This window comes from Xiphophorus maculatus, chromosome 9 (genome assembly GCF_002775205.1).
Source record: "Xiphophorus maculatus strain JP 163 A chromosome 9, X_maculatus-5.0-male, whole genome shotgun sequence".
Classification (NCBI taxonomy): Eukaryota; Metazoa; Chordata; class Actinopteri; order Cyprinodontiformes; family Poeciliidae; genus Xiphophorus; species Xiphophorus maculatus.
Genome location: NC_036451.1, coordinates 29,443,910 through 29,457,649, shown reverse-complemented (window position 1 = coordinate 29,457,649; position 13,740 = coordinate 29,443,910). Strand labels below are relative to the sequence as shown.

Here is a 13,740-nt window from a genome sequence, read left to right as displayed (position 1 = left end):
CTCTCTGCCCCCGTCCTCTGCTCTCTGCCCCCGTCCTCTGCTCTCTGCCCCCGTCCTCCGCTCTCTGCCCCGTCCTCTGCTCTCTGCCCCCGTCCTCTGCTCTCTGCCCCCGTCCTCCGCTCCTGATTTGTACCTCCAGCCCTTCCTCTAAAGGAGATGGAGCGAAAAAAACTGATTCTGCACAACACACACAAACAGATAAGGTTACAACGGCTCTGTAGTTTGGCTGTGATTTAACTTTACGGACAAAAATAAAATTTAAATGTTGCAGTTTTGTAAACCGTGATGAAAAGCTAAGTTAGTGAACACATAAGAAGGTCTGGTTTGCACAAAAATACTTTTTTATGCAAATTTTTGTCCCGATTTTACCCTTTTGTATTAAATCCACAACCCAAATACAGACTGGGATAATACCAGTTTCCCCAATCTAAGGGTGTTTTCACACCTGATAATCCGATAGACTCTGTTTGATTGGGACCAAAACTTCATCATCTGATCCATCTCCAGCTGCTGTGGTTCTTTCTCTGCTCAGAGTCAAACCAACCAAACCCTTTAAGCCACCTGTTCCTTGTCTGGCCTGTGGGGGCGCTGCACCCTACTGAAGGAAACGACACAAAAACCTCTGAAGAAGACACTAAGCGCAACTTCCTTCTTTACAAAATGTAAATAAAAATAGAGCGGCGTCAGATTTTAGCAGTTGGCTAAAGAGAAAAAGAAATGTTTAGTCCGCTCTAATCCAACTCCAGTCCGTTTGCGCAGAAAGTCCGGTTTGTTTTCGGAGGTGTGAACGCTAATCGAACTCTAAAGTGAACTCTGGTGCACCTACAAACTCGGTCTCGGTTTGGTTGAAGTCGACCTTAGTGTGGTTTGAATCCAGTGACGTGCGGTGAGGTTCATAGCTGGTGAGGCACTGACGTCATCAGAATCAGATTTGCAAATAGATGCATAGATTGACAGCAGTTTACAGGTTATGTTTCACTTCTGCATCCTTACACATACAAACTGTAGCTCACAAAACACACATTTCCTTAAAAAACAAAACAAAATAAATGTTATTACTGTCTTACCTGCTTCGATTGAAAGTCCACTTGAGAAAACTTTTTTAGTGTTGTAATGTAGTCATCCATGTCGAAAGTCGGGATAAGCGAGAGGAAAAAAATCACTATCTCTATTATAATCTATCGCTGCACTTGACTTGCTTCCCGGATCGTTTAGCCTAGCTCGCTGTCACTTACTCGGCAGTTGAGGAGTGAACAAGACGAACGTCTGGGATCTTGAGCGCCCCCTGCCATGAGGCAAGAGAACTGCCTGCCTCACCTTGAACCTGTTCTCTGCCGTTTATAATCGCTCATTACACGAAACACGTTACACAAACACAGTTGGTGACAAAAAGCACTGTACATTATATACATAAGCTAAATTATTGGAAATAAGTTCACATATTAAATTTGTTTAAACCATTTTATTGACGCCGTACAGCAACATGCTCTCTCCGCTTAGCAGCCAGCGCAGAGCCAGGGGTTGCGCAATCCAAGGTGAGGCAGAGCTCGCTGCTGCCTCACCGGCATCTTCCAAGCATTTGAATGGGAAAATAAGAAAATTCAGCGATTTTGAACAAATAAACATCGAAATTGGTGAAGCTACATGAAAAATAAATATTTTTTAGTACAAACCACCGGATGAATATAACAATTTAAATTACTTTATGATTATATATTTGATTATGATTATATACTTTCCATGATGGCTGGTGAGGCACTGCCTCACCTGCCTCCCCTGACCGCACGTCACTGTTTGAATCTGAATGACAAGCAAACCGGAGACTGCTCCAAAGCAGGAAGTGAACTACAGTGCATGGCATTCTGGGTAAATAAAACTTAAACTAAGACGCTAGCCTAGTGCTAGCTGATCTGATGGCTGATCTTTTACCAATGACAAAAGAGAAATCCTAGAACCACCATTTTTGCTTACATTTCATGAAGAAGGAAGTTGTACTCTGTGTCTTCAGAGGTTTCAGGTCGTTTCATTCAGTGGATCTTGGTGCAGCGCCCCCTCAGGCGAGGAGGGGAACAGGTTTTTCATTTGGTTTGGTTGGTTTGACACAAGAAAATCACATCAATTTAACAAATGTTGCAACTTTGGTCCCAAATTGAACCGAATCTCCCGGACTATCAGGTGTGAAAACACCTTTAGAGTTTGATTTTTTGGTTGATAACACATTCACACCTCCCCAAGCGAACCAGACTTTCTAGACAAACAAACTAGAGTTGGATTAAAGTGACCAAACCTGGTTGGTGTGAATGCACAATTAGTCAATGAACTGTTTTCAAGAAACTGCAGAACAGACAACCTGTGTAATTACCAAAAATGATTGAGTCAGTAAGGAGTCACCATAATCAAAGATGGACAATCTCCAAAAGTTAAACCTCAGGCTGAAAAGTCAAAAATATTCCACTGACATATTAATCAGTTAGTAATAGTTGTTTTCTCCCTCGCGAACAAAAAACACCATAACACAATATTTCTCTTGATTTCATTTATTTGTAGAAATTTGTTTTCGTCTCAGAAAACAGGAAGAATGTTAGCCTCCATAACACATTTAATTTCCGACGGAGAGTTGAATAAATTTGTCCTTTTTTATTTCTTTCTGAATAACAAAAGTTTTATGGAGCTAAAATGGAGCCGTAAAGTTTTGTTAAAAAGAAAAATTGAAATTATTTTGAAACCAAAAAAAAACTTTGAAACTGAAAACAAAGATTTCAGACTGAAAATGAAGGATGTGAAACTGAAGAAAATGTTCTAAACTATTTTTCAGATTCAATGTTTTTGAGTTTCATTTTTTTCAGTTTGAATTTTTTTTTTTTCAGTTTAAATATTTTATTTTGGTTTCTAATTTTTTATTTCTCTTTCAAATGTTTTTGTCTCAAATATTTTTTCAGTTTGAAATCTTTGCTTGGTTTCAATTTTTTTCAGTTTGAAATATTTTGTTTTTCATTTTCAAATCTTTTTTTGTGTTTCATTTTTTTCAGTTTAAATATTTTTTTGTTTCAAGCCTTTTTTTCCAGTTAATTTTTATTCTTTTGAACAAACGTTATGGCCCAAATTTAGCTCCATACAGTTCTAAGGAATAAAAATATTGATGCGGCGCCATGGCCTCGCTGCCATGCGGCTCCTGAACCGCCGCTGGATCACCAAGCAGCGCTGGGCAGAGATGCAGATTCTCCCAGACTCATAAATGATCAGGATGTCCAGGTTTGGCTGCTGTGTGAAACGTTTGCCTTGGTATTTTCAGTCCTCCAGCTTTGTAAAATGCAAAAAGCACCATGTTGCTCCAATAAAAAGGGTCTCGTCCGGGGAGAGAGCAAACTGCTCCTGTCCTTATGGAAGGAAGGGGAAGTCGGACGGCATCAAGTCCGATGCAGTTTCACCAGAGCGACGTCTTACTCGGCTTTCTTGGCCTTCCTCTTGCGAGCGCCTTCGCTCAGCTCCTCTTTGCTTTTGAGCGGTGAAGACGGAGCGGCGCCGGCGGGAGGATGATGGTTGTCCTCCTCGCCGCCGCCCAGAGGAGAGCCGAACAGCAGGTGGCAAGTCCAGGACTCGATGAGGCTGAAGGGGGAGCCGTGAGAGTGGCGGGCCGTCATCACCACCTGGAGGACAAGAACACCCAGAAACTTCAGTTTTATCTGAACTCTGGCTTCAGTTTGGTGTCATGGCCGTCAAACTGCACACAGCTTCCTGTTACTTAGCTCCTCCATCACAGACCATCAATCTAATCAAGTTGGGGAGCAACCAGTTACCTTTACTTGAATAAACTTTTTAAAAATATACTTTTTCCCTGGGTTGCACTTATTTCTACTCTTACTTGAGTAAAATTTCTGGATTTTCTGCCCACTGAATAAAAAACAAACATGTTTTAAACAGAAATTCACCAAACACAAACTCACACCTGCAGTTTCTGTCGAAGTTAAATTAGTTTTTTATTGGTAGAAACTGATTTAGAAAAATTTTCTTTTGCCTGATTTTTTTGTCATTTTTGCTTATTTATATAAATTACTGTCATTTTGGTTCATAAAATACAAACATTTCCACTTAACTTTATATTTTATTCAGTCTGATGATGTAATTTTTAAATATTAAATGATTGATAATTTGATCAGTTACTCAGTACTTCAATAGACTTTTACCAAATACTTTTTTCCTCTTATTGAATAATTTCTTGTATGGCTACTTTTTACTTTTACTTGAGTAGAAGTATGTTGAAGTTCTGCTGCTCTTATTTGAAAATAATCTTCGGCTACTCTACCCGCCTCTGGCCGTACATAATATGATGTCCTGGTTTCCAGTGAGGGTTTTACCTTCGTTGTGGCCATGAAGAGGGTGAAGACGAGGATGAGGACGCTCTTGGATACTGGCAGCCAGTGGGACTCTTGCAGGGTGAACAGAATCGCTCCGTACAAGCTGGCTTTAGTCGGGCTGCCGAGAGCAAACAAAAGCTGTGATGTACCTGAGAAAATGTTTCATCAACCTACAAAAATTTAAAGGTGAATTATTATGCTTCCTTGAACAATCATACAACCATACAAATTTGAAAAGCAGAAGTGGAGCCTCCTGCACAACCAACAAGGATGCAGCAAATGGTTTCTGGCAGGGTACTAATAGTTTTCGGTTTTCCATTGTTGTTTATTTTTATTTCATTGTGACTTTTTGTTTTCCTAATTGACTTAGTTTAGTGTTTGCTAGTTTGTATAAGTTGTTAGTTAAATATTTCATTTTTATTACTTATAGTAGCAGTTTTAGTTATTTTATACTTTGGTTCAGTTTTAGGTTCAGAAGTATTGTGATTATGTATACAGTGATTGGATAATGAATACTTAACAGAAGACATAATTTCCAAAATAAAAGTATTCAGTTTCTGCTGAACAACTAACTGGCTGGTTTTTTCTCCCAATTGCATTTTGCAGACTAGCATAAGCGCTACCAGGAGGAGCCATAATTTGATGTAGACTGCTTGTGTCGGGGGAAAAACTCTTAAAATTTTACATCAGTTCGAGGAAACTGATTCATTCAACAAAGAATGTTATATTTATAATCCCAGTTTGTTTTAGTTAGTTTTATAAATGCAGGATGTAGTTCCAGTTAGTTGTGGTTTTTCCCCATTAATTACCCTTTTTATTTATTTCAATTTATGAAAATGTCTTCTCAATTTCAGTTATCGATATTTTGTTAGTTTTAATGAACTATAATAACCTAATTTTCTGGATGGTAAGTCAACATCAAAACACTTTCCAGCAACATAAAGCTGTAAAACCAGCTGACCAATCATTCTGGAGTTCCGCTTAGGTTGCTAAGCAATGGGGCGGGGTTCCACTGGGGTTGCTAGGTAACGGCTCAGTGCCCTTCTATTTTTGAAACTATTTTCAGACACCAGAAAACATGAACTTATTACTACAAAAACTGATGCGTAGTTTCTTTACAAGCAGATGAGACCCAAATATGAAACAGAACTAATTTAAAAATCCTTATTACTTTTCTTTAAAGCGCAGTTTGAGGTGAGTGAAAGCTATTTTTATACACTATTTAAAATAAAAAGACAGTAGTAGTTTTCACACTCTCACTTACAATGACATGCTGAGGATCTCATTCGTCTCGGGCCTCCACACGCCGCGCAGCAGCTGCTCAAAATTGGAAATAAGAGCCACTCCAGACCCTGAAAGGATAAAAATAGCATGAAAAAAATGAGGACCAGAGAGAAAAGGTCTGTTTTCCTCTTTATCATGAGCCTGGACAGCAGATGAGATAAATACTTAACACTACTTGTTATTGACAAGAAAGAAAAGACCAAAGACATGAAGGGTAAAAATCACAATAAATAAACAGGCCACAGATAAAATCTCAACAAATAATCCTTTAAAAATTTGTTTTTATTACTATGCTCTTAAATGACCGCATTTTTAAAAATGTTGCTTTTCTGTTTCATATAAAACTAACTGGAAAATATGTAAAAATAGTGAATTTAGTCAGAAAAGTGAAGAACTGTGACATCATGTTCCAGATTTGGACCCATTACTGAAACTAACTGAAGATAAACTATTTCACACAATTTGATGTTTGCAAGGATTTTTCCTGTTGATTATGTTAAGTTTCCACATATTGCAAATGAAAACATGTCATTTAAAAAAATAATATTCCATCAGAGCAATAAAAATGAATAGTTTTTAACAGAAATTTGAAAAATGTTATTTTCAATAGGAACTTTTAATCAGTAAATTAAACTTTTAATTTTAATTTACTTTTAAAGTAAATTAAACTTTTAATTTACTGTTTCAACAGTAAATAATGTTTTCCAAATTTTGGCTTTATTACAGTTTAAATATCAAGCACTTTTAAAGACTTTAAAAATAAATTAAGCACTTTCCTAATTGAAATTCAAGCATTTTACCCACATTAAACTGTCCACTAAAAATGTACAATTGATTGTTCATTTTAAGTCCAAAATATTTAAGCTGTAAACTATGAAGTAATCCTGCTTTAATCTGGATCTAAAGAGGTGCTAAACTTTGAAAATGTCATTTAAACACAGTATGATCAGTTAAATTGCCTTTGACCGACCTTTGACGTATCCAACGATCACCATGATGAAGTAGCCGTGATGGTAGGCGTGGTGGGCGTGGTGGACGCCGGCGGCGATCTTACGGGTGCGGACGACCTCCTTCAGAGCCACCAACACCAGCTTGACCGGCAGGAAGGCCACACACTTATAGAAGAGGTTCAGGGGGCAGTAAAAGATGAGGAACCTGTTCAGGTTTAACCGAGGAGAGTCATCAACGACACTAACACTGCAAAAAACTAAATATTACCAAGTAGTTCTGGTCGAGTTTCTAGTGCAAATATCTTGGTTCACTTTAAATAAGACAAAACTATCTGACAAGAATCTTTGGAGCTCAGCAGGTTATTTCACTGCTAACAAGACATTTCTCTTCCCATGTTATAAGTAAAACAATCTGCCAGTAGAACTAGAACTTTTCCAACAACATTAAGTAATTATTGATTTGAAACAAACTTCTCTGTCTTGCTGAAAAGTTACTTACAATTTAGTTTTTTTATTTTAAGCGTACCGAGATATTTACACTAGAAACAAGACCAAAAATACTCAGTAAGATTTTGTTCTATTTCAAACTGCACTGTGTCAAACAAACTGAACTCTTTGAAAAACTTGTTCCCCTCCTTGCCTGTGGGGGCGCTGCAACAAGAACCACTGAAGGAAACGACATGAAAATAATACGGAGCGTAACTTTCTTCTTCTCAAAATGGAAACAAAAAGTATTTTAGTGGTTGTAGGATTTTTCTTTTGTCTTTGGTAAAAGAACACAAGTCATTTCTCCCAGTAGCGCTAGATTAGCGCATTTGTTTTGGTTGTTTTTACCCAGAATGCCCTGTTCTGAAGACACTGAAGATAACTTCCTTCTTCACAGAATGTAAACAAAAATGTAGTGGCATCAGATTTTATTTGTTGTAATATTTCTCTTTTGTCCATGAGCCATTTCTCCTGCTAGCGCTGGACTAGCACGTCTGTTTTGATTACATTTACCCAGAATGCCCTGCGCTGTAGTCCACTTTCTGCTTTTGGAGTACTTGCATTCACATATGCGTTCAAACTGCATCACAGTTCACTTCAGCCAAACTGATACTGAAGTTTTTACATGGACTAGAATTCGCCTTTTTGGTCCAAATCAGAGAATCGGACTGGAGTTCGAATACAGCGGCTGGTGTGAAAGCACCCTTAAAGTCCTGAATATTAACTGATAAATCTCCTAACTTGTATCATCTATCTACAGATGATGAGTTTGCTCTCACCAGACGGCTGAGGCCAGCAGGATGTGGCTGTTGTATTGGAAATAGTCGAGTGGGCTGCTCCCGAGCATGATGTCTGCCAGGATGTAACTACTGAAGCAGTACAACATGGCGCAGAGCCAGGAGGCCACAGGACTCCTGCGAGACACCTCCACCGAGCCTGCAGAGGAAAAATGTTTCACTGTTTCACAGCACTGAGAAAAAATATAAAACAGGGGTTTAAAAACTCATTCAACTCATTTTAACTAAGAAAGCAAATAAATGGAGGGACAAAAGGTTTTACTTTGGTGACTCCTAGTGGTAACATGACAACATGACACGCCCAAAGTCCAAACCAGTCCAAACCAGAGGTTCCTCAACTTTACAAATTGTTCATTTGACCTCCGTAAAGTATATCTAATTATTTCACTCTTTATTTCGTTACTCATTTATTAAACACAACGTGACATAATCACATGCATTTTTAAAATTATTTTTAAAAATTACATTGCTTAATTTGATGATTTAAAAGGTGTATTCAGTTATTAAACAGAAATGTATTGGTACTTTTTTATTTTATTGTGCATTTACATTGAGCTATCTAATGACAGTCATTCATTTGGTGTTTTTATATTTCGGCCCTCCATAAACATCATGATGAAAATAAAAATCATATTTGACCCACACTCGGTGTCCTGTGCCCTCTCAGGTTATCCTGCCCCTCACTTTGAGAACCACTCATTAAATATCAGTCTTAATAATTAGATATTAACAACCCAGTAATTAGTTCCTTTTTCTGCAGGTTTTACACATCAAAAATAAAGACAGTCAGTGTTTACAAATGATTTTTATTTTAAATTGCAGTAAAATTATGAAGTTATATTGTTACTAAAAACAGTATAAACATATTATCAGTGGTTTCTTGGTGTCCATGTGGGCCGTATCTTTGTCTACACCCAACCTTGTGTTTCACGTCACGCCCTGATAATCAGTTCATGATCCTGGAATAAAATATCCTTCAGCTTAGCCTGACCAGAGTAAAATAAAGAATTAAAGCTAAAAACTAAGAGAATATATGGAAAACATGCAATAAAATAAACCTAAACTATCCTTTGCTCCACGTTAAGTTAGAGTGGTTTAAAAGACAGTTTCCCTAATCCTCTGCAAATATGTATAGAACGTTAACAAAAACAAGTTCAAGTTTTCTAGTATGTAGTAAATAGAAATAATTTTGGTTATTCTAAATAAGCTAAAACAAAAACAGTTGGGTCTGATTAAACTTCAGTCAGTGAGAAAAAATGTTTAAGGTGCAGAAATAAAACTACTTTTTTTCTTACTTTTCTGATCTTTAAAGTTTTTAAATCTTACACAACAGAAACACAAAATCTTTTTACACACAAAAGATGAACTTAAAAATAATATTTCAGCAAAATATTGGAGGTTGTTTTCAATCGACAGTTCCTTAGTATGAATGAAAAATACCAGATCGACTGGCAGATTTAAAACACAGCATGTTGTTTTTTATGTTTTTAACTTGTTTTAAGGAGGTTATTTTTGTTGCAGTGTATTTTGTTTGTTAGTTTTTGTCATATTCCGGCCCTTTTACCTCCGTTTGTTTTTATTGTTGCTGTTTCAGCACCAAGTAGATAATAAAAGGTTTCACCCATATGGAAAAAATAATTTCCAAAATGGTTCCTGGTGTGGCGTATAAAAACTAAACAACACGGAACAAAAGCAGATTTATAGAAGGCAACAGAAGGTAAAACATGTCAAATTCATATTTAACACAAAAACATAACTTTGCTACTGGAGTAAAAGAGTTAGAAACTGAGCGTAATTTATTCTCTACACAGTAAAAACTTTCTTTGTTTCCTGACAGTCAGATTATTAATACATTTGTTGAAATTTAGTTTCAGTACAGATTAAGTACAATATTTTCAATTGTTTAATAATTAATGAATTTCTCAAGTTACAATCTCATGCTACAAAATGTTGTTTTCATTTACATCCCAATAAATAATCGATTATCCCCGATTGATTTTAGGCTGAAAAAATCAGCCTAAAATATATTGTATATTTATATAAACAATAAATACAAGTATATTTATAAACAATATACTTATGTATATAAGTATATTTTTTAATAATTAGGTTGGATTAAGGCAAAAGCTAGAGCTAAGCTTGTAACTTTTTTATTGTTGTCATAGCAACAGTCATGGCAGTTATATACGGAGTTACAAAGTTCCCAAAAGTGTGACGTCACATGAGAACTTTTATGTATTGATAAATTCCATTAACAAACTGTTAAAATATTAATAACTGTTTCTACATTTGATGAAAACTTGAAGTTAAATAAAACTGAACATCTTTTCATATCAGCTCCTGGAGGAGCTGATATGAAAAGGTTTTGTGATTGTTTTGGGTTTTGTGATTGTTTTTGTGATTTCTTTGGCAGTCAAAATTATTGATTTTGTCATAGTAATTATGAATAATTGCCAGAAATGTTGCTGTATTTGCACTTATCCAAATCATTAAGTTGAAAGCAAATGGGGCCACAAAATTTTTATATTTTTTTAAACACCATTTTTAAAACACACATTCGGTACCTTTTTTTTATTATTATTTTAGCTGCTCAATAACAAACTAAAGAATTAAAATTTCGTTAAAATGAACAAAATAGTTTTGTTTATGTTGAAAACAGATTGTATATCATTGTTGGATTGATTGTTTTTTTATATAAGAAGTTTTGCTTTTGAGAAAAAGTGGGTCCAAAACGTTTATGGTTCCAAAATTAACAAGGAAACAAAAAACCTTGTTAATAAAGGGGAAAATATTTTGTGTACCTAATATTTTTATAAGTTGTTGTAAAAGGGCCTCAATCACCTTGGCTCGCAGATCAGATTAGCAGATCACTTGGGCCGCCCCAAACCCTCCAGAGGGCCACAAATGGCCCCTGAGCCACACTTTGGACACCTGGTATACCAAATAATGTTATTTTGCAAAATAATATCAGACAGACAAATGTTTATTGGTAATTGCACCATGATTTTAATTAAATCTGCGCCATAGGCCCATTAAAATGCGTCTACATCGTGTTAAACTGTGTGATTGTGAGTGGGAATAAAAATAGCAGCAGGTATTTTGTTCCATATAACACAGTAGGAGTGTAACAGGTAAACCTTCTATGGATGAAACTCCACTATAAACCCACCTGTTTAGAATTGTATTTGAAACGTAATCAATTACAAATTTATTGATGGAACTTGAATTAATGTCGTGTTTTGATTATTGATTCTATGTTGCTTTGTGTTTCTGTGTTTGTAATGATGTAAAGCACTTTGAAATGCCTTGCTGCTGAAATGTGCTATACAAATAACATTTGATTGATTGATTGAAATCTGGATGAACATGCACCTTTAGGAGGAACCACATCTTAAATGGAATAACTTTATAATTACGGTATGGATAATAATTATAGATTTGTTGGAGTGCCGACATTAAAGCTGAGCTGCAGGAGCAAATCTCCAGCAACAGGTGGGTGGGGGAGTCATGGGCCGACTGGCACTCGGCGCGAGAGCAATCTGATCTATGAAAATGCTGCCCTGCCTATAAATACATCCAGCATGACTTCCTCGCAACTGTCGGGCCTGACCTCTGACCTCTGACCCCAAACTTGCCGGTCTTCTCTCCCTTCAGCCTCAAAGACTCATTCATGATCTCACACACGCTGGGTTATCAACAGAAGGCATTTGACTGTCAAATTACTGGTATGAAAATGAGCTCAGGTTCAGGACAGAAAACAGCCGCATGCTGGAGTTAAACCTAGAAACTCAATAAAATAAAAAAAACTCTTTAAATGACGTGTAAAACCAACATTTACTCTGTTTTCTGACATTTTGACAGCATTTCTTTCCTTGTAATATGTCAAAGTGAAACCTACATGTAGCTAGCTAACAAATGTTACATTAGTTAATGAAACGGAAAGGCCGTTAATTCACTGGAGTAACTTTGTTTTGGAGCTACAGTTAGCTGGCTACATGTAGCATCTCTACAGGACAGCTAGCTCCAAAGATAGCTTAGCTTTCAGGAAGATAACTGTCAGTAGTGGGAACTGCTAACTTTAAACTAGCTAAAAACATTTTCCTTTAAGTCTGTAATTGTATGATTTTGCTACTAATTTCCTTATTATTTTATGCTTCCTGGCTTGTTAAGGAGAGTTTATATTCTAGTTTTGTTTAAGATATATTTGTTGAAACTGTCACCATGTCCTGTTTGGTATGAGACAGATAATCTGTGGAAAGATTTAGCTCCTCTGCCTTCTCTGAGTGCAAGCTATATACAGCCAATCAGAGCCAGGAGGCGGGTCTTAGCGCTGTCAATCACAATTTCCTTGCTGTCTGCTGCTGCAGTTATCACAGAATGCTAAAGCTAGTTAGCATAGCCACCGATGATGGCAGACAAACTGTTCTCCTGTGATGGTAAATTCTTTCTCTGCCATTAACACACTTAGCAGCTTGTAGACGGGATTAATTGACAGCGCTAAGATCCGCCTCCTGACTCTGATTGGTTGGTTTTGGTGCATTTCTTCAGACGACAACAGCAGCTCATGGAGTAAGTGGAAGAAATTTATCTTTTCACAGGTTGACTGTCTCATATTTTATTGTCACAACATGGTGACAGTTTTAACAAATATGTAAAAGTGACGCTGCAGCAGCTTTAACTGTCATGATGACTTACATGTAAACATCATAAGGGTGACAGGAACAGAAAATATTTTGCAGCTTTTATTGATTATTTGGGGTTATAAAAGGTTTGTAAAAATTCAAATTGACTGAAATTTTACCCCAGAAACGAAACGGAAACACAGAGGAAACCTTTCCCCACAGCACTAAATGATTACGCATCATGCTAATACATGCAAACTGAGGCTAAAGACAACTGCATGTTTTTATTAGTGTAAAATGTTCCATAAATAAAGCAGACAATGTCATGACTTTCACTGCGATTTAGTGGAGAGGAAACTCTGAGGCCTGGAAATGTGCAACACTGGTCTTCAGAGGCGCACCGACTCCGTCTATTTCAGGCTCTTCTATTTATTGCTGGCATGCACAGGCCTCCTCTTCTCTCAGGTTTCATCCTTCTGCAGACTTTCTTGCTCAAATAAGCCGAATTGGAGAAAACCAACCCGGTTTAACTCAGTCTGACAGAGTTCAGCTGCAGAGCCACAGCTGCAGTTTATGTAACAGGTCATGCTTTATAAGGAAAGGTTACAATGTGACTCTGCACTAAAGTAACTGAGTGAATTAATTTAAATGACTCCAAAACGCAGCATTTAGACACATTTCTGCAGCTAGATTTACTCTGCGTTTTATTGCTTATCAATAAGTGAAAACACTCACCTGGCTCGTACTTGAGGTAGAGGATGGAAACGATGTAATAGGCGACATCAAACACAGGAAACATTCCCATTTTGGAAAAAGCCTGGGCAAAATCACCCAAATTCAGAACCGCGAGCACGTTTTCCATGTTGCCAAGTGAAAAATCTCTTATTTTCTTGTTTTGTTTTTTAAATTATTTTTTATTCCGACTGCGCAGTCTGGATGAGAAGCTCGCCGAGCCTCCACCAAGCCCCCCAGTCTCGAAAGTAACGCCTGCGACACTCAAGCGCTCCTATTAATACCACCCGAAACATCCGCAGGCTCTCCTCTGCATCTTCATCCTCCTTTACGCGCCTCCATCCCGCAGCTGCTCCGCTCTCCAGGTGACCGGGAGGTTTTCAGGAAAACTGGGGCGTTTAAAGGGTTAAACCTCGCTGAGGATCACAACAAAACGCCGAGACACGTGGCCGAGCTTAATATGGACGAAGGTTTTATTCAGTGGGGCAAAAAATAATCTGAAAAAAATCCCAAA

General features: G+C 37.2%; 1 protein-coding gene across 1 annotated transcript; it reads right to left on the bottom strand.

Annotated features, from left to right (window-relative positions):
- Positions 1-2,652: 2,652 nt before the first annotated feature.
- tmem38a (transmembrane protein 38A) lies at positions 2,653-13,736 on the bottom strand. The gene is made up of 6 exons (XM_005805223.3): positions 13,230-13,736; positions 7,855-8,011; positions 6,610-6,794; positions 5,620-5,707; positions 4,356-4,473; positions 2,653-3,647 (listed from the first exon to the last, which is right to left on the bottom strand). The coding sequence occupies exons 1-6, from the start codon at positions 13,354-13,356 to the stop codon at positions 3,441-3,443; spliced, it is 882 nt and encodes a 293-aa protein (XP_005805280.1). The 5' UTR covers positions 13,357-13,736; the 3' UTR covers positions 2,653-3,440.
- Between the last annotated feature and the right edge of the window lie 4 nt (positions 13,737-13,740).